Here is a 20,669-nt window from a genome sequence, read left to right as displayed (position 1 = left end):
GCAAAGATCTAGCGTTCCAATTCATAATATTTAAACATCTATTTGGATCCATGAGGGAATCGTAAAGTCATAATAATTTTGTTAGCATAATTAAAAGAAGTTTGGAAAGCTTCAAACATTGAATTTGCTTTCAACATAAGTTGCATCATTTCCATTAAATTTTGATGCAAAAATTTTAATTTTTCCTCAGTAATCTCACCCAAATCAACAAAATTGTTAGGATCAGAAAATGAAGGAGAAGAACAAGTATTTGAATTTCGGGGATTTTCCCAAGCCTTCGCATGAACGTTGAGACTTGGTTTTTTCCCATTTTTATTAGTTAAACCTGAAGAGGGAAACCCATTTTCAACCACTTCTGAGAACGATAAACAACGAGTCTGTGGCGCAGAATCAGCCCAGGTAACATTGAAATCACTTCGAGCATTACCAAGACGTGATTCCAATGTAGGCCGAGGCTGACTGCGAACAGGCAGGTTGTTTGCCGGTCTGACGTGTGAAGACGAAAAAGAGGGAGGAGGAGAAGAAACTTTTCTGGAAACTTTGGGATTTTTCCTAGAAGCAACAATTTTTGCCCTAACGGAACAGTTTAGAGAATTCGAGGAATGATTACCTGCGCAATTCGCACACTTAAAAAATTCTGTTTTTGGCTTATCACCACCAAAAAGGCATTTAGATTTTTCATGATCGAATGAGCCGCAAAACATGCATCTGGCATTCATTCTACAATTTTTAGTGCCATGACAAAAAGCTTGACAACGACGACATTGCGTAATGTTTTGTAAAAAATTGGTAGAAGATTTACGAAAAGGTTCGAATTTGACTCTACAATGAAACATAAGACGAGCCTTTTCAAGAATTTGCAAATTATTAACCTGATCCTTTTTAAAATGGATCAAATAAAGCTCAGGAGCAAAACCAACACTACTGGTATTATTCGTGTTGGTTCTTTTCCTCATTTGAATTACTTGAATTGGAGAAAAACCTAACAAAGAATTTAATTCAGCTGTGATCTCATCCGGTGTCTGATCGCCGGTGAGACCACGAAGTACAACTTTAAATGGACGATCACTTCTAGTGTCGTACGTAAAAAATTGGTGTTTTTTATTATTCAAATAATTTAAAACCTTTTGAAAATCATTAAAAGATTCCGCCAATATACGAGCAGTTCCCCTTCGACCGATCTGAAAAGCAATCTTCACATCCTTGACGGAAGTGACGATTTCTTTTCGAAAGGCATTGAAGTCAGGAATCGTGACCGTTATTGGTGGAATCTTTTCGTTTTTAAGAGTATAAGAAGAAGAAGGTTTCTTAGTACTCTTATCAGAATTAAATATGAATATTTCCTCATCACCGATGTTATGAAGGACATCGAATGAGTTGGAAATTTCAACTTTTTTGGGCGATGGACCTGAATTAGGCTCGGCAATTCGTTTCCTACCGGCCCTTGAGCCAGCCGATGACTTCCCCATGCTGGAAAGAAAAGAGAAAATATGAATAAAAGAAAATGAAAATAATCTTAGCACTGAAAAGTGCTGATTGAAATACAGGTAAGGAAAAAATAAATAATGTAAAATGTTCCTGCAGGTACACAGCAACGATACGATGCTCCGGCGTACGTGTTGACGGCTCAACGGTACAGATGGAAGTCAGAATGTGTTGTTTATATCAGCTCTAGCATACCATATGATTAATGCAATTCTTTCGGCATCCATCGATGCACAATTTTGCTCTTCCGTGTAGAATTGTCCTAACTCATTTCTTCCCTTTTACTTTTTTTTTGCGAGCATTGGATTCATTCGGATCATCCTTGAACTTAGAAAAACAGGATAAGAACCCTTCTTATCCAATTCTGATTTCAGTCTCATTGAATCCGAGGATATCTTCATCACTGTCATTGTTCACTAAACGCAGTCAAGTAACCGTTAATCTTCAGCAACGATAATGATTTATCGTTGCTGAAGATCAATAGATTCGACCGCTCAATTATAGTTTTTCATCGGAAAAAAATTAAAAACCTCCTCATTTCCGCACAATAACAAAAGAAAAAAGAGCTCCCGTGACAGCTTTTCCAAAGAAACCAAAAAACTTCCCCTCACATTTTTTGACGATTATCTTCAGCTTCAAGGAAAAAATCAAAAAGTAAGCATATAGATTCTTTTGTAAATTGACCAACTTCAGGTGCGGAAGAGTTATAAATTTAACAAAAATTCGTGAAACAGTTAAATTTCATTTTTAGAACCATAAAAACTTTGGATTCCAAAACCCTAAACTATAGTTTTGGTGGGCTATCCCCCAGAATTCCAGATTTCATGCAATTTTGGGTCACTCTAAATTTTTAATGCAAAGGCTCCGTCTGGATAGTTCACAAAACTGTCTTCCGAAGTGATAATTATTCTCGGTTCGTAAAATCTGAGTATGAGTGCCATATGTTGGTGGTGTGGTGGATACCTATGCATTCTACATGTGTGGAGTGCGCTGGCGTCTGTAGTTGTTGTTTCGTTAGTTTCGCAGGCCCCAACTAGATTTTTACCCAATGTCTACATATGCGTAACGTGACGTCGAAGAACAGGCATTTAGTCAGTGTATCTGTCTACCGTTTAGTTTTTGCACACAAAACTTGAGCAACAGATTTTAGCTCATTGACCTGATGAATAGGACGAAACAATATTAATGATATTCTGTCCTTTCTCATGAGCGAACTTCTTATAAGACAACTCTTTCAACACATAGTTTTAATCAGATTTATAAGCTTAGTAGATTTGAGTGTACGCCCGGTTACCTACGAAAGGTGAAAGATTGGCTTCGTACTCTCTTTCGCACAAGTATTGCGTGATATTATCTTTTTTTTTGTTCGAACAATGTGTAGATATACAGTAGAAAGAACCGCTTAGAATATGATGAGGGCAGAAAAGAACCCACGAAATTTCAAAGTTTTTCGCACGCTAAGAATATTTCGTTACGCAAAATTTCCCCGTCCCCTACATGATTGCTGCACTCGCACTGGTTGCACCTTTCCCATTTTTCGTCATTGAGATTGGCCGCGTAGGTTGCCTTAATTGGTAAAGACAGCTCCCCACCAGAGGATGTCTACGTAGCAGATACCCCCATTTTTGTACAATGGAGAACTCACCTTCCGCATAGTTCACACGGCAATCGGCTAGCAAGATCAGCAGGAAAAGTGCACATTTCAGCACACCACCAGCACCACGAACACTCGCCATTATTTCAAACCGCACTACTTGCACAACGGCCACTACTGGACAGGAAAAACTTGGCTCATAAATTTTCTCTTATCCGCCTCCAAGAGCTCGAACTATTGCCCTGCTTTCTGCCACGGCAATAAATGGACACCCGACCTGCCGACTTGAATTGTTCAGCCAGACACTCTCTTTCTCGTAAGACCTTCACACACCTTATGACACCCGTAAAACCAGAGGGATAAAACCTGAAAAATGGCTCGATCCGGTTCCAAAAGGTCACCCTTTGCCCAACGAACCACCAACCATGGACCGGAAACAGCAGAAGCCCACCGGAATTTCACAATCCAAATTCACCGTACCGAAACTAGAAGCAAGAATTCCACTCTTTCAATTCGCACTACGCAAAATTCATCTCCATCAACCCACCACCAGAGATGAGGATGGCAGCAGACAAGAGAAAAATCTAACCCACGTACTCCGAAGCACGACTCGTAATCAAGCTCGTCCAATCAACCTGGACACCTCCGCGACTACTAAACTAAAACTAAAAACCATCCGACAGGGGCCTGATGCAGTGATGCCACATTTTTATCGGTATTTTGGAACCCGAAAAAATCTTTTATCGGTATGGAAATCCCAAAAATCGGTATGAAAATCGGTATTTGAGGTGAATATTCAAAAATGCTTACATTTTCAACTTCCTAACATATTTTTAATATAAATGGAAGCTTGCATTAAAAATCAAATCTAAGAATTCTTATGAATGTAAATTTTTAGTATAAAACTAGCTGACTAAGTGTATTTGTATTTTTTCCGTAACTTGGTTCTAGGTAACGCAAGTTTACATAAAAAGAAAGTTTTGCAATTTTAACAGAATTTTATGTTTGTTACGACTTATACATTTTTTATTTTTAAATTATTTGCTTTTGCAGACGAAAAGTGAAAATCACAAATGAAAATATTTCTTTCCAGTACTCATAATTGAAGGGAAAACTAATTTAAAAGTTACCGTTTAATAAGAAAAATAAGGGCATGGCGATCACCTTCAGGTTATACGTGGTTTAGGCATATTAATGATGTTTAGCTAAAGTGGGATGTAAATTAGATAAATTAGATAAGGCAATAGAACCAGGTCAACCTAAAGTAAATTTTAATTTAGTAAGCACATACAAATCCAATGGCTTTTTGATGTTCGTGGTAAATATGGGCCCAAGCTGATGTTCTTCGTTTGGTTGATAGTTTTTTTTGCCAAACTGGCAATTTCAGCCTTTAAAGCCTTAAGTATTAGATATGAGTTCTAGCGATTAAAAAAAGAAATGATTGCAGAAAGTTGAGAGAGTTGTTGCTTCAATTTTTTTTCAGCCAATGAAAAATTAACTTTATTTTTTAAAATATCACGCATAAGTCATGTGAAAACCCAAGAATTTTATGCGAAAATAAAGTAGAAACGTGTTCTGAAAGAAGGTGTTTCCAAGAAAAATATTTAAAAACACATAGTTTTTCTAAAACTGAAAATACCCTTTTTGCCTGGCGTGGCCTGGCGATCTCTGCAGTTAGATACATGTGATATCATTTACTTGGCTAACAAGATGGAGAAGGATTGAAGATTATACCGATGATATGACAAACCGTGTATCAGATTGCTGAGTCCATTGGCTTTGAGGTTGAGCACTATAATAGTGCATCATTTGACAGAACATAGGAACAAAACAGCGCGAACAACTGAACGAATTATGAGAGTTAGCCGTGGAGATCTTTTCAGGGTACTTTAAAAGTTGTACAGATCAACTTACGCCACGCCAGCTACCGCACCAGTTTGAGTTAAAATCTTTAAAATCGGTATGAAATCGGTATGTTTTGCCAAAAATCGGTAATCGGTATATACCGATTCTTGGTCAAAATTTTGCTCAAAAATCGGTATAAATACCGGAAAATCGGTATATGTGGCATCGCTGGCCTGATGAATTCGCTCCGCTCCACTAGCACTTGCGAAGTTTAAACGGTTCCGTAGTGGTTGTGCCATCCTCCGCTTTCCGACTTCGCGTTTCGTTTCTGACATTCCGATGCACGGTGTGAGTGGGGCTGAATGAAACACTATTTTTATTTCGAAGCTACAGCCCGGTTCACACCACAGTTATTTTTCAAAATGAACGTTGGCTTTAGCGAAACCCCGGTCAATAACCCTCAAAAGAGTCGATACTTATTGTGTGTTAATTGATGCGAAATTTGTTTAAAATTTCGCATAGAAATCATTTTAATCATCATCATAATATCGGAACGATAATTTTAAGGTTGGGTTACACTTTTGGTGTAAACGAAATGTACATGGAAGTGGAAAGCCCGCGTTGCGTTTGTACCTTGACTTTCATTCATAAATCTTAGAATATTTATTATATACCAAGTCAATTCACTCATCTTGACTACATAATTTGGTATTGTTACTTAGCCGAATACATGAATAATTTTACCTAGTCAAAAAAAATCTTACACATTAAATATCAATGTACCAATTGAAATGTAAACGCAGTATACAAACATAAATGACTGAAACTAAAAAAAAAATGCCGTTTTTTAAGTCCGAATAGGATATCGCTATCCGTCATTTGTATTTTTGCTGGTTGAAATCCATTCAGATTGAGAAATCCGATTCAGATTCAGAATTCAGATTCAGAATTCAAATTCAGAATTTAGATTCAGAATTCAGATTCAGAATTCAGATTCAGAATTCAGATTCAGAATTCAGATTCAGAATTCAGATTCAGAATTCAGATTCAGAATTCAGATTCAGAATTCAGATTCAGAATTCAGATTCAGAATTCAGATTCAGAATTCAGATTCAGAATTCAGATTCAGAATTCAGATTCAGAATTCAGATTCAGAATTCAGATTCAGAATTCAGATTCAGAATTCAGATTCAGAATTCAGATTCAGAATTCAGATTCAGAATTCAGATTCAGAATTCAGATTCAGAATTCAGATTCAGAATTCAGATTCAGAATTCAGATTCAGAATTCAGATTCAGAATTCAGATTCAGAATTCAGATTCAGAATTCAGATTCAGAATTCAGATTCAGAATTCAGATTCAGAATTCAGATTCAGAATTCAGATTCAGAATTCAGATTCAGAATTCAGATTCAGAATTCAGATTCAGAATTCAGATTCAGAATTCACATTCAGAATCAGATTCAGAATTCAGATTCAGATTCAGAATTCAGATTCTAAATTCAGATTTAGGATTCAGATTCAGAATTCAGATTCAGAATTCAGATTCAGGATTCACATTCAGAATACAGATTCTTGTAAATTTATTTTTCGGCATATCGGTGAAATGTATATTCTTGAAGAAAGAATATCAGAAATGAAAATTGATAGAGATGGATAGAGAAGTGAGGAGAAAATTTACAGATGTTGAAAAGAGCGAAAGAGCATTTTTGCGAGGAAAACTTATTAACGTACACCATACTTTATCCCGCAATATTTCATTATTTAGGAGAAGAAGTACCGGGATAGAGGTGGCACTACCTTAACCTATACAATGAAATCTGGTGGGACCGAAGTCTACATGTGGTGAACACGTATACTCCGGACGGGCTATATCCACCACCTCACCACCACCAAGTTTTCCTCGCAAAAATGCTCTTTCACCCTTTTCAACATCTGTAAATTTTCTCCTCACTTCTCTATCCATCTTTATCAATTTTCATTTCTGAAATTCTTTTTTCAAGAATATACATTTCACCGATATGCCGAAAAATAAATTTACAAAATTTATTAACGGTGGTTAACTTATCTTAAGAATACAGATTCAGAATTCAGGATTCAGATTCAGAATTCCGATTCAGATTCAGAATTCAGATTCAGAACTCAGAATTCAAATTCGGAATTCAGATTCAGAATTCATATTCAGAATTCAGATTCAGAGTTCATAATTCAGATTCAGAATTCAGGATTCTGAATTCAGATTCAGAATTCAGATTCATTATTCAGATTCAGAATTCAGATTCAGAATTCAGATTCTTTATGAATGAATCGACAGTTTTGGTTGATTTTTTAAGGATTTTTAACGACAATCAGTCTCGGATTTTAAAGTAAGAACGGCTGTTTTTACTTCAATGTTTCGATCCTTATTGGATCTTCGTCAGGGGCTAGAATTTATTGCTAATTTAGTGAAAATTGACTTCAAATTTGGTTGATTCTTATCGATAAAGAGTCATTTTCTTGTTAGACTTGATTGGGCTTATCTTGAACTGCCGTCATTGGGTTTCTGTGTTGGATTATGCTGGCTATAACTTTATGTTTTATGAATTTTAAAGTTTGGTGAGACTTACTGTTGACGAATTTCCGTAGAATATTCGTTTGTCTGTTGAATATTGGGTGTTTTACAATTTTGCGCTGTGAACTGTTCTGGTTTTCGAGTTGTTTTTAAATACACTGCCGTTCTAAGCGAGATTGTCCCATGTGGAAAAACGTGCAAACGAGAAAAACGCGATTGAAATATCAGCTATATTTCCAATTTATCTCTCAAACTAAAAGTTCACCGACAGTTTTTTCGTAGTGAACAGTTCAAGTTAATCAGTTTACAATGTTTTCTGCCAAAAAAACTACATTTCCTACAAAAAAGAACAGCAAATTAGAGCCAAAAATGCTCCGCGTGACACTTTTGCGTAGAATCAGAACGCATGCCAATGCTAGTTCTACGAAAAACTGTCACACGGCTTTAATATTTCTATCATTCTATCATCATTTCTATCTATCATCAATATTTCTATCAGCTTGCGTAGTTTATTTTTTTTCCCAAAAACTCATGCTAAACCATAATTTGAGGAATACGTTCCTCTTTGTTTATAAAAATGTATAGTTGAGTATGGATCCTGTAAGTAGTGCCTACCGAAAAGTGTTTTGTGAAAAATTCCCTGAATAGAACACTCAAGGCTTCTCGCTCCTCCTCTGCCCTTTACTTTAGTGTTCTTTTCAGTGAATAACATTAAATTCAACAGTTTCAACTCATCTTAAGACAGTTTTTTGATAAAATTTGCATTTTTCATAGAATTTTCTCTTGTGTGACATTCTTGCGTAGAACTATCAACATAGAGACAACCACCTTGATGAAAATTTCCTACAAGTTCAAAACAAAGTATACTTGTTTGTGTTTTTATTCGATAGTTAACACTAAAAGAGACCGTTTCCAGCAAAAAAGTGAAAATGACCCAAAAGTCACATGGGACATTCTTGCTTAGAACGGCAGTATAGCGTCCATTAATTTGTGTTGGTGTAATTGTGCACTTAGTTTGGAAGGCTTAGCTCAAAAAATATATCACAAAAGCTTATCATCAAAACGTTAACCAGAATTAGAACATTACTTTTTAAATAAGTATGAAGTTGTGATAACATAAATCATATGATTTTGAGTTTTTTTTACTTTTAATAACTATTTCATAAGAAAGTGCAGGTCATAAGCTTTCAAATAAGGTAATCCGATCTGCAATAACTTGTAAGACAACTAAATTATGATCAAAACAAATTTGCTCAAAATGTCTAAACTTTAGGCTAAATTTAAGTCATATAAACTCAATAAAAAACATTTTGTCAAATACATACAAAGGAGATTTTCATCTCTTGAATGAGATCAAAAGAATTCCAATATGTAATAAGATGGCTGATCAAAATTTTCATGTTTCGGAGGGGGTGATCCCAAACTTTTGGCCGACAGTGTACATGATTTACCTTTCTTGTGCTACCCTTTTCTAAGGTTTAACAATCAGTAAAAATGAAACAAGTGATCGAATATAATGGTATAAATATTTTCGGTTTTCAACAAAGATATTTTTTTGATATCCAGGTGGGTTATCTAAAATTTGGGCTTAAATGTCAGAAGTAAGTCTAATTTGTTTCCGAGAGGAGTAGGCGTTGACCTGATGGCAGCGCACGTGTTTTGTTTCGTGTCCGCAAAAGTTTTAATTAAATTGATTGTTTTAATTCGAATAATTTTCATAAATTGTTCGAAGATGTGTAAAAGAAGTGACTGGATGTCTACAGGTTCTCTGATCGCAGGAAGTGTTTCAAACGGGCTTGTGAGATGATAGCTATGCGCATTTCATAGAATGTGCATCGAGCAAAAGGCAAAAGTGTTTACAATTGAAGTAAATTTTGTGACTCCAGTGCGTATAAGTTTACGAAGGAGTTTCTACTGATAGATCTCACAAATTTCGCCGAAATAGCGGAGGTTGTGTTTCGGTAATGGTTTGTGGATTTAAAAACCTGCATGAGAATGTGTTGCGGCTGCAGTTTCTTGCACAATCCGAGATAATCTTCGCCGATTTTCAAGAATTTCCTGGGATGTCTATGAATTCAATCACTATGAAGAATACAAGAACCTTGAAATTGATGTTTTGAATGTGATATTTGAAGAAGGGATTGATATGTCGATTTAGTGTGCGAAAGAAAAGTTTGCAATTTGGCCAATCGCCGTGGCAATCTCGGCGGGCTGCGATCAGAGGGAAACATAAAATCTATATATATAAAAATGAATTTCTGTCTGTCTGTCTGTCTGTCTGTCTGTCTGTTCCCTATAGACTCGGAAACTACTGAACCGATTTGCGTGAAACTTGACAGGTGGGGGTATTGGAGGCAGGGGAAGGTTCCTATTATGGTTTGAGACCCCTCCCTTCCTCAAAAAAAGTTAATTTTTGCATAACTCGAGAACGCATCAAGAAAAAGGTATCAAATTTGGCATGGGGTGGTATTTGGGAACGAGGAATATTTCTATGAATATTAAGTACCCCTCCCTCCTCTCAATGGGGTGATAGGAAGGGGGGGGGGGCTACCTTACAATTTTTCATATAACTTGAAAACTAATCAAGATATTGGAACCAAATTTGGCACGGGAAGGTATTTGGATACTAAAAATATTTCAATGATTATTTGAGACCCTTTCCTCCTTCCAGTAGAAAGGGGGAAGGGGCCTTTTTCTATTTTTTTACATAACTCAAAAACTAATAAAGCAAATGGAACCAAATTTGGCATGGTAGGGTATTTGGATACGAAAAATATTTCTATCATTATTTTAGACCCATCCCTCTTTTCAGTAAGGAGATATTACGGGGGAAGGGGGCCTCTTTTATAATTTTTTTATATAACTCAAAAACTAATCAAGCAAATGGAACCAAAATTGTCATGGACGGGTAGTTGGGAACGTGACATGTTCTAATGATTGTTTGAGGCCCCTCCCTTCTTCCAGCGGTGAGAAAGGAAAAAAAGAAGGGGAGTTTCATACAATTTTTACAGCATAACTCGAGAACTACAACCGCGAATGGAACCAAATTTGGCGTGGAACGATATTTGGGTACGAGAAATGCTTCTATGAATATTTGGTATCCCTCACTCCTTCAAAGAAGTGGATGAAAAGGAGAGGAGAGGTCTTCCTTTTAATTTTCAGTATAATTGGAGAGTTGATCGAGAAAATTTAACCACATTTGGCATGTGAGGGTATTTGGAGACGAGAAATGTTTTTATAGTAAATTGAAGCCCCACCTTTTCTCAGCGGAAAGATATAAAGGGGGAAAAAGGGGCTTCCATACAAATTTTTTGCATAACTTGAGAATAAATCGTGCAAATGATACCAAATTTGGCATCATAAAGTATTTGAATACGAAAAATATTTTTAGGAATATTAACACGGTGCTTTCATGGAAGATGTTTAAAAGAAAAAATACAGTAACTCTATTTTTTTCAGAAATGAAAAATTTAACTTTTTCTGAATCATTTTCAGGCAAAATTAAAATATTTGGTCGGTGAGTCCTCATACGTTTTGATTTTTTGAAGATTTGTAGTCCATATTTAGAAATTTTTACCTGTAAATTTATTCCAGTGCAATGGAATAGTAACTTTCTTCATGGAAAACTTATTTTTTTATTTTTCCTGAAATATTTTGTCATTCTGAAACAATAAAAATGTCAACGCCTGGAAAGATAAGTGCTCTGGACTTCCTAAAAAACTTATTTTTTATGAACATTTTATTTTAAATTTTATTATTTGGAATATCCTTGTTATTATTGGTGTTATCCAAATGAAACATGAATTTATATTTATACTAGCTGACCCGGTGTGCTTTGCTACACCTTTCAAAAACAAATGTTATTTTCAGAAACTTTTTAAATTTTTATTGTTTTGTTGGCATTAATTTAAATCAAATAACAACATAATTCATAAGCAACCGCTTTAAAATGAGAACTACAGCTGGAGTTTCGAATTGCAATACAAAGATGACTTAAACAAATTTTCTGAATCTTGATCTGTGAATTTGTGTTAAAAATATGATAATTTTAATCTGTTTCTTTAAGCTTCGCCCTGAAAAAGGAGGGTCTCAAATTAATCTTACGCAAACAATCTAACTTATGAAATCTGGTTGTTTTTGCTTGATATGTTCTAAAAACTGATAAGAGAGCCCGCCTGTCCTCCCTTTCATCCCCTGCTGAATGGAGGACGGGATCTTTAATAATCATACCCATTTTTTTCGTTCCCCAAAATCGTCTTATATCATATATAGTTCCATTGGTTGATAAGTTTTTGAGCTTTCAACAAAATTTATATGGAGCCCCCTCCTTTCTTCCCCTCTCAACACTGTGAGGCGTAATAGTCTATAACAATCGTAGAAACATATCTCGTAACCAAGTACCTTTCCATGCCATATTTGTTTCCATTGCCATATTATGCTAACAAAATTGTATTGGGCTCACCTCCCTCCTCCTATGTACCTACTCACTGAAAGGAGGATGGTGTGTCAGATAATCATAGAATCATACCAAAATGAATTTTTATGTTAAGTTTTGTCCATTTCTCGGATTTTGTAAAAAAAAGTTAAATGCATTCCTCTTCCCTTCCTATATTCCCAATTCTATCCTCCTACTGCAAGAAAGGAATCGTTTAACATAGGAAAATTTCTAGTATTGAAATACCATCCCATGCCAAATTTGGTTTTATTTGCGTTGTAATTTATTGGGTTATGCATAAACTTGAAAGGAAGTACCATCCCCCCTTCCGTTCTCCCCATTGAATGGAGGGGTGAAAACTTAATATTCCTAAAAATATTTTTCGTATTCAAATACTTTATGATGCCAAATTTGGTATCATTTGCACGATTTGTTCATAAGTTATGCAAAAAAATTGTATGGAAGCCCCTTTTTCCCCCTTTATATCTTTCCGCTAAGAAAAGGTGGGGCTTCAATTTATTATAAAAACATTTCTCGTCTCCAAATACCCTCAAGTGCCAAATATGTTTCAATTTTCTCGATCAGCTCTCCAGTTATACTGAAAATTGAAAGGAAGACCTCTCCCCTCCTTTTCATCCACTTCTTTGAGTGAGTGAGGGATACCAAATATTCATAGAAGCATTTCTCGTACCCAAATATCGTTCCACGCCAAATTTGGTTCCATTTGCGGTTGTAGATCTCGAGTTATGCAGTAAAAATTGTATGAAACTCCTCTTCCTCTTTCCTCACTCCCCGCTGGAAGAAGGAAGGAGTCTCAAACAATCATTAGAACATGTCACGTTCCCAAATACTCGCCCATGCCAAATTTGGTTCCATTAGCTTCATTAGTTTTTGAGTTATGTAAAAAATTATAAAAAAGGCCCCATCCACCTTAATATCTCCCTACTGGAAAGAGGAAGGGGTCTCAAATAATTATAGAAATATTTTTCGTATCCAAATACCCTTCCATGCTAAATTTGGTTCCATTTGCTTTATTAGTTTTTGAGTTATGTAAAAAATTATGAAAGGGCCCCCCCCCTTTCAACTGAAAAGATGGAGGGGTTTCGAATAACCATTAAATTATTTTTCGTATCCAAATACATTCCCTTGCCAAATTTGGTTCCAATATCTTGATTAGTTTTCGAGTTGTATGATAAATTGTAAGGTAGCCCCCCTCCCCCCTTCCTATCACCCCATTGAGAGGAGGGAGGGGTACCTGATATTCATAGAAATATTCCTTGTTTCCAAATACCACTACATGCCAAATTTGATACCATTTACTTGATGCGTTCTCGATTTATGCGAAAAATTGACTTTTGCTTTGGAGGCCCCTCCCCCCCTTCATGAGAAAGGGAGGGGTCTCAAACCATAATAGGAACCTTCCCCTGCTTCCAATACCCCTACCTACCAAGTTTCACGCAAATCGGTTGAGTAGTTTCCGAGTCTATAGGGAACAGACAGACAGACAGACAGACAGACAGAAATTCATTTTTATATATATAGATGTGTGTATCTTGGAGAACTAATTCTGGTTAAAAAAATGTTATCATACATGAATAAGAACAGTCCAACGCCATTTGATTGGTTTTCAACAAAATATTAAAAATCTTTTCTTTTTTTCAAAATTGTTCTTTGCAATATTTCCACAATATTTGCAGGCTCTGATGCATATGGGTACGCACTTTAGAAAACAAACATTTAATTTTTGATTATGTCACTCGTTAACGGCATTTTTAAAATAAATTTAAAGATAAAGATTAGATTTAAACATATCTTAGAAGACCAATTTTCAATAAAATTTAGTTGAAAGTTAAAGTACTTGCACTGAAATCCGCTTATCTTCCGCTACATAACATCTATTTTAAATTTCTTTTGCTCATATTAATGGTGAATAATTTTTCTATTAATCATTAGAACTTCATTTTTGCTTAAGAGTTGAAGTACTGCTGATATTTTCATGTTCATGATCAACAAAACGATGAAAAACTATTTTTTTTTCTAAAGAAATTTCAATTTTATCGACGGGTTTGGACCAGATTTATGCGTTTATTTTTTTTTTGTTTTTATGGATTTCTATGGTTTATTCAAGTCAATGATTTCTATACTTTTTGCTGTAATTGGTATACAATTGTAGAAGTTATGATTGTTTTACTGTAACATAAATGCTTCATTATGGTTCTATTTAATAATAAAGAGACCTTCAGTGTACAGTATGGGATAAGTATGGGATGAACAAAATATGATGAATCTGACGCACTGCAGGATAGTTTGCTATCGATCATTTGCAATTCACTTTTACCAACAATACTGATAATTTTTGTACATGTAAGATCGACAAAAAGATTAAAATGCATTTTTTTAGAAAAATTTCAAATTTATCACAGTTTTAGACTAATATATAGTGGGTTGGAAATCGAGGAAGCTAAGATTATTTAGTCTTAACAGTAATGCTAGCCCTTTGAATAAAATGGAAGAATCACAGAGTGTACCAGGGTTACAAAACTTGGGCTAGAAAATAATAAAAATAAAAAGGTTAAAGCAAACTCCAGGCTTATAATGATAATTGTATCAAAAGACAGAAACAAGCAAAGTTTAAGCTAGATTGAACTGCTGTAGCGATTTGAATTGAGTCTGAAGTGCGATTGGAATTTTGAGACATTTAACTCAGGAGAAGTATCTCATCAAAGATGTTTTTTAACGTATCGTTAACTATGAAATATTCATTATCGTAATATTTTTTTTCAAAGCGTAAATTAAGGCAAACGTTTCTACTCTTGATCGCATCACGATAAGAGTTATCATAAAAAAGTTATAGTGGTTCCTAGTGTTTACTAATTTTCTTAATCATTGAGCTTTTTGTCAATAAAATTCTCTCCAGTGTTGCCACAATCAAAAAATCTAAAAATTATGGATTCAAATGGATTCATATTATTTTAGATAATTTTAATAATTTCAGATAATTTGACCCTTTAAGACTGCTGATAGGATTTGCCAGCCAATTTTTAAATTTTAGGATTAGAAGATATTTTTTAAGCATTTTTTATGTTAAACAGCTCTGTAACTAGTTTAAAAAAAAATTTGAAAATTTTTCAAAGTTTTTAATGACATTGTTGAGTTCAATTTAAAGGTATCAAAAGTTAAAACTAAGATAATTAGCTCCTCTTAAATTATAAAACACTAAAAATATATTTATTTCTTGAAGATTTCAAATAGAAAATTTAAAAAAAAATATTTTGTATGGGGGGTCACCGACAAAATATTTTAATTTTCGGTGAAAATGAATCCGACGAAGCTCTACTTTCTACCCATGCAAAAATTAGCGTTACTGTATTTTTTTTCTTTAAGTCCTTCTACGAAACACACCGTGTTAAGTTTTCACCCCTCCATTCAATGGGGAGTACGGAAGGGGGGATGGTACTTCCTTTCAAGTTTATGCGTAACCCAATAAATTACAACGCAAATAAAACCAAATTTGGCATGGGATGGTATTTCAATACTAGAAATTTTCCTATGTTAAACGATTCCTTTCTTGCAGTAGGAGGATAGAATTGGGAATATAGGAAGGGAAGAGGAATGCATTTAACTTTTTTTTACAAAATCCGAGAAATGGACAAAACTTAACATAAAAATTCATTTTGGTATGATTCTATGATTATCTGACACACCATCCTCCCTCAGTGAGTAGGTACATAGGAGGAGGGAGGTGAGCCCAATACAATTTTGTTAGCATAAGTTCTCAATTTATGCTAACGAAGCCAACCAATGGAAACAAATATGGCATGGAAAGGTACTTGGTTACGAGATATGTTTCTACGATTGTGATAGACTCTTACGCCTCACAGTGTTGAGAGGGGAAGAAAGGAGGGGGCTCCATATAAATTTTGTTGTAAAGCTCAAAAACTTATCAACCAATGGAACTATATATGATATAAGAGGATTTTGGGGAACGAAAAAAATGGGTATTATTATTAAAGATCCCGTCCTCCATTCAGCAGGGTGTGAAAGGGAGGACAGGGGGGCTCTCTTATCAGTTTTTAGAACATATCAAGCAAAAACAACCAGATTTCATAAGTTAGATTGTTTGCGTAAGATTAATTTGAGACCCTCCTTTTTCAGGGCGAAGCTTAAAGAAACAGATGAAAATTATCATATTTTTAACACAAATTCACAGATCAAGATTCAGAAAATTTGTTTAAGTCATCTTTGTATTGCAATTCGAAACTCCAGCTGTAGTTCTCATTTTAAAGCGGTTGCTTATGAATTATGTTGTTATTTGATTTAAAATAATGCCAACAAAACAATAGAAATTTAAAAAGTTTCTGAAAATAACATTTGTTTTTGAAAGGAGTAGCAAAGCACACCGGGTCAGCTAGTAGTTATATAAAAAAAATGATTTATGAGATTAAAAAAATGTAATTGGTTAACGTTTATCTTGAACATATTATTTTCTACAGAGCGATAAAGATCTCTTATAATTTCCTCATTTTTCAAAAATTATTTACCCTAACTTCTCCTACTAGGTAAGTTGCTCAAAAAATTGAATTTTTCAAAATCTTTGATAGATTTGAGATGGGCTATCAATCTCGTTTCCAAAAATATAAATATCAAAATGTTTATCCAAGAAATGAAAAATGAGGTTTTGTCACAACTTTTAAAGGTTCTACCCCACAGTGTGCCCCGGTAGATTATTTCAAGTTTGGGCTCAAATGAAAGGGAAAAGTCCCAGCTTTCGAATGGTGTAAAATTAGCGATGTTAGTTTTTGAAAACTAAAGTTTTGTCCCAGAGACACCGTTATTTTATGAGGTAAAAAAGATATTAACTTGAATAGGGGTATATCTTTTGGCATTGAAAATAATCAATTCAACTGACATTACACAAATAACACACGACGTATTACAGGACACGACACTTAATGTTTTTACTAACGGAAAAAGGAATTAAATTTACCTTTTTTGTCGACCGGTTTCGGGCTCGATGTTACCCATCTACAGGACGATGTCCGACTGACTAGATGAAGGAAAAACACTAATACATGTTCATACTATCCAATAGTATTCGTCGAAGGGTGGTCGGGTTGTTGAAAATTTGGTTTGAGCAGGTTGAAAAGCGGTGATATGATTGGAGCGTCATCCTCGTTCATAAGTGGCCTTTCCGATGTGGTGATATACATGGATTCCCATGCGTTTAAATGTGACGCTTTGCGTACACATTTTTTGAACTTAACCTTTTCCCAATCTATGTGATGATTAAGTTCTGACGCGTGGGCAGCTACACTTGATTCGTTGCTCCTGCTGTTATCTACTGCGTTTTTGTGCTCTTTGATTCTGGTTCTGAATTTCCGTCTGGTTTGCCCAATATAGACGGCCGGGCATGGAATCTCATAAATTCCAGATCTCTCTTCCGGTAGCACTTTGTCTTTTAGAGAAACCAGTCGATCTTTCAAAGTGTTTGAAGTTTTGTAAGCCACTTTCAGACCATGTTTAGAGAGAATCTTACGGATACTATTTGTCAGTGGTGGGTGGTACGGCAGACTGACTCTTTGGGATTCATCTCTTTCTGGTTTGAATGTGGTTGCGTTGCTACGGAGCTTTTTTCTTTCGTGTTTTCGGAGGATTTTGCTGAAGAATTCTTTATCGTATCCGTTTAATTCACCAGCCTGCAAAATTTTTTGCTTTTCTAGTTCAAATTCATGGCTTTCCATTGGTATGTTGTACAGACGGTGGGCCATCCATTGAAAGGCAGCTTGCTTTTGCGCTCCAAAATGGTTTGAATCAACCGTAATATAGCGATCTGTTGACGTGGGTTTACGATAAATACCGAATTCCACTGTGTTGTCTTCTTTTCTGGAAATTAACAGGTCAAGGAATGGAAAATTTCCATCAACTTCTTTTTCGACGGTAAATTTAATCGAACTATGCTGGTTGTTCAAAACCTCAAGCGTTTGCGGGAGATACCGTTCCTTTACGGTGGCGAAGATATCATCAACATAACGCCACCAAACACGAGGGAAAAGTTTCTCCCGTTTTTCGAGATCTGTTTCGAAGTCACTCATGAAAAGTTCAGCCAGTAGGGGGGATAATTTACTTCCCATGCTGAGGCCGAAGGTTTGTTTGTAGAATTTACCCCGAAACAAGAAGTAATTCTGATTCATACAAACCTCGGCTATGGTGACGTACGCTTCTATTTGGTTTGGGGGTGCGCGGCGTCGCTCTAGGTGTCTGCGAAGGCTGCGTAAGGCGTCAGGAATAGGGACGCTGGGAAAAAGTGCGGAGACATCAAACGAGACTAAAATCTCTCCTCGACGCACATTGAAATCCTTCAAATTTTCCACTAGGTCAACCGAATTGAGGACACTTTTGCCGTGCTTAACTGGATATTTCCGCATTTCTTCTACCAACCACGCTGCCATTTTTTCGGTTGGAGTGCAGATGTTTGAAGAAATGGGCCTCATTGCGATTGGGTTCTTATGAATTTTTGGGAGGCAATACAATGAGGCTACTTTTGGGTTCGGGACGAGGAATTTTCTTTCGAGTTTTATTTCACCCATTAAGTCAGCCACTTTTTGCCTTGTGCTGTTTGCTTCCTCGATCATATTATTGAGAGGGTCTTTTGGCTTACCGTTTTTGTAACTGCATTCCTCATACGGGCCCAACGAAATCATGTCCCGAACCTTGTTGTCGTCGCCTGTCCAAAATCACTACAGCATTCCCCTTATCCGCTCGCGTGAAAATCACTTCTTGTTTTTTCAACTTGGCTATAACTTTTTCAGGGCCCGCTATTTCAGATTTCGAACGGGGCTTTGTCTGGGCGGTTTTCGAAATTACATTTCCAATATCGTGGCGCAAAGCAGATTTTGAAGGAAAATTCCGATACTGTATAACGCTTTCGATATTGTTGACTATATCAGCAACTGGAGGAATCTCGGGAGCCACGGCGAAATTCAAACCTTTATTTAACAAGGCGTTTTCATTTGCAGTCAAAGCAATTAAAGACAAATTGACTACAAAATTTTCAACGGGCTGAGGTGCTGGGGCCTAGTGAAGTGTTGCTTGAATGTAGTCATGCAATACCAGAGGCGAGCCAAATTTTCTAACATGTATCTAACACTTATTTTTTAAAAACGAACACACACATATATGTAGGATCTAAGGGAAAATTCATGTTTATTTGAAGAGATCTAAATTCTACTTAAGATTTAAGCGTACATCTTTCAAGAATATAATGGCTAGCATCTTAAAAACCACCAGCCCCCAGAATTTCTTAAACTGAAAATTTTACTTGGAAAAATTCTCCATGCGGGGAGAGGGAGAGGGCTGGTTAACTCGGGCCTTTGGCGAAACATATCCATAATTTGAGATTTTGTTCATCATAGCCAATGCGAATCTTTGGAAAAAAAACTGGAAAAATTCTGTGTACAATTTTTAGGCTCATTCTTTCGACTCAGCATCGTCTCTTTTCAAAACATGGTGTGCATTCGGGAATGAGGTTTCGAATTGGTAGAATTTAGAATCGTTAGATTTTGAGATAAAATTTTACTTGTTGTTCCCGAGTTTTATTTCCCAAAAAATAAAACGCCTCAGCTTATGGTTTGGTTTCAAAAATTGTTCAATTTATTACCCGTAGATGTTGATGTGTTCGGTGCAACGAACAATAATTGAAGCAAATGAATTGGTTGCTCAAAATGGACCCCACACACGCCCGAAGGAGCTTGCAGCCGGGATCTTGATCGGCCAGCCTCACTTCGCGAACCGTGTGGGAATTGACTGTGTTGACTTAAAGAGTTGTTCCTGCTGCAGATGGTAGAGTATTTAAATATTCGCGCGGTCCTTCGCCGTTTGCTGGTTGTCGTTTTTTTTGTTGTTGGGGAAGATCAGTTCAGGCGATTTACCAGGCATAGTTGATTCCGAGTCCGTTGCTGTAGGTCATGTGAGCGACAGCTGGAGCAGCGGAGTAGGCAACTCCCAGAAGGGCTGGGGCAGCAGCGACAGCCTTAACAGCTGGGGCTCCGTAGACGGCTGGGGCATGATAGGCTGGGGCGTGGTAAGCTGGGGCAGCATAAGCTCCATAGGCTCCTGGATAGGCAGCGGCAACATGACCGACGGCAAGTCCTGGGTTGCTGATGCGGACATCAGACTTGCTCACCGACGAGTATGGGGTGTCGATGGTCTTGGAGTGGGTCGAAATCTGTCCGAGGTTTCCGTAGGTACGCAGGATGTTGGACTGCTGGCTGGTGACGGCCGGGGTGTGAATTCCGGCATAAGTGGGCCCAGCTGGGTTGATGCTGTAGGCGGCCTGGCAAACGGCGACGGCGGCGAGCAGGACAACGAACTGAAATCAAGCAAATGGTCTCAAGTTAGAATCCACAATTCCCCAACCGAGAAAATCAACAAAAAAACACTAGATCCAAAACTCACTTTGAACATTTTGAGCAGGGTTTGGTGATTGTTCTACCACACGACAAAGTGCAACTGAGTGACTGATAAGTTGATTGCAAAACGTGATCACTTTATATAGGTACGCGTGGCCAAAATCGACCCAATGTAGTATGCACACCTCTTTTCGAGTAGACCCAGATGTAAGTCATACACATGTGACACTACACGACGCACGACGCTTATGGAAAACTGTACAGCTGTCTCAAATAAGAATTCAAAAAAAATCCGAATCCGATAGGTCGCGATTTGTACGCAATGCAAAAGTGCAAGGCGTTGTCACCCCGT

At 36.5% G+C, this 20,669-nt stretch overlaps 2 protein-coding genes across 2 annotated transcripts in view; both read right to left on the bottom strand.

The window, feature by feature from the left end:
* Positions 1 to 3,751, bottom strand: part of LOC129744305 (plexin domain-containing protein 2) — a 102,023-nt gene extending 98,272 nt beyond the window's left edge. Inside the window, exon 1 of the mRNA XM_055736772.1 lies at positions 3,131 to 3,751. Coding sequence (XP_055592747.1) covers positions 3,131 to 3,221 — 91 coding nt within the window. The 5' untranslated portion in view covers positions 3,222 to 3,751. The remainder of the gene's footprint in view (positions 1 to 3,130) is intronic.
* A 15,779-nt stretch (positions 3,752 to 19,530) lies between these two features.
* On the bottom strand, positions 19,531 to 20,468 carry LOC129748500 (cuticle protein 76-like). Its single transcript, XM_055743152.1, has 2 exons — positions 20,364 to 20,468; positions 19,531 to 20,277 (listed from the first exon to the last, which is right to left on the bottom strand). Exons 1-2 carry the CDS (start codon positions 20,370 to 20,372, stop codon positions 19,834 to 19,836), a joined length of 453 nt encoding a protein of 150 aa, XP_055599127.1. The 5' UTR covers positions 20,373 to 20,468; the 3' UTR covers positions 19,531 to 19,833.
* Between the last annotated feature and the right edge of the window lie 201 nt (positions 20,469 to 20,669).

Source organism: Uranotaenia lowii, chromosome 2 (assembly GCF_029784155.1).
Source record: "Uranotaenia lowii strain MFRU-FL chromosome 2, ASM2978415v1, whole genome shotgun sequence".
NCBI lineage: Eukaryota > Metazoa > Arthropoda > Insecta > Diptera > Culicidae > Uranotaenia > Uranotaenia lowii.
Note: the sequence above shows the minus strand (reverse complement) of the source record. Positions and strands in the feature narration are given on the sequence as shown.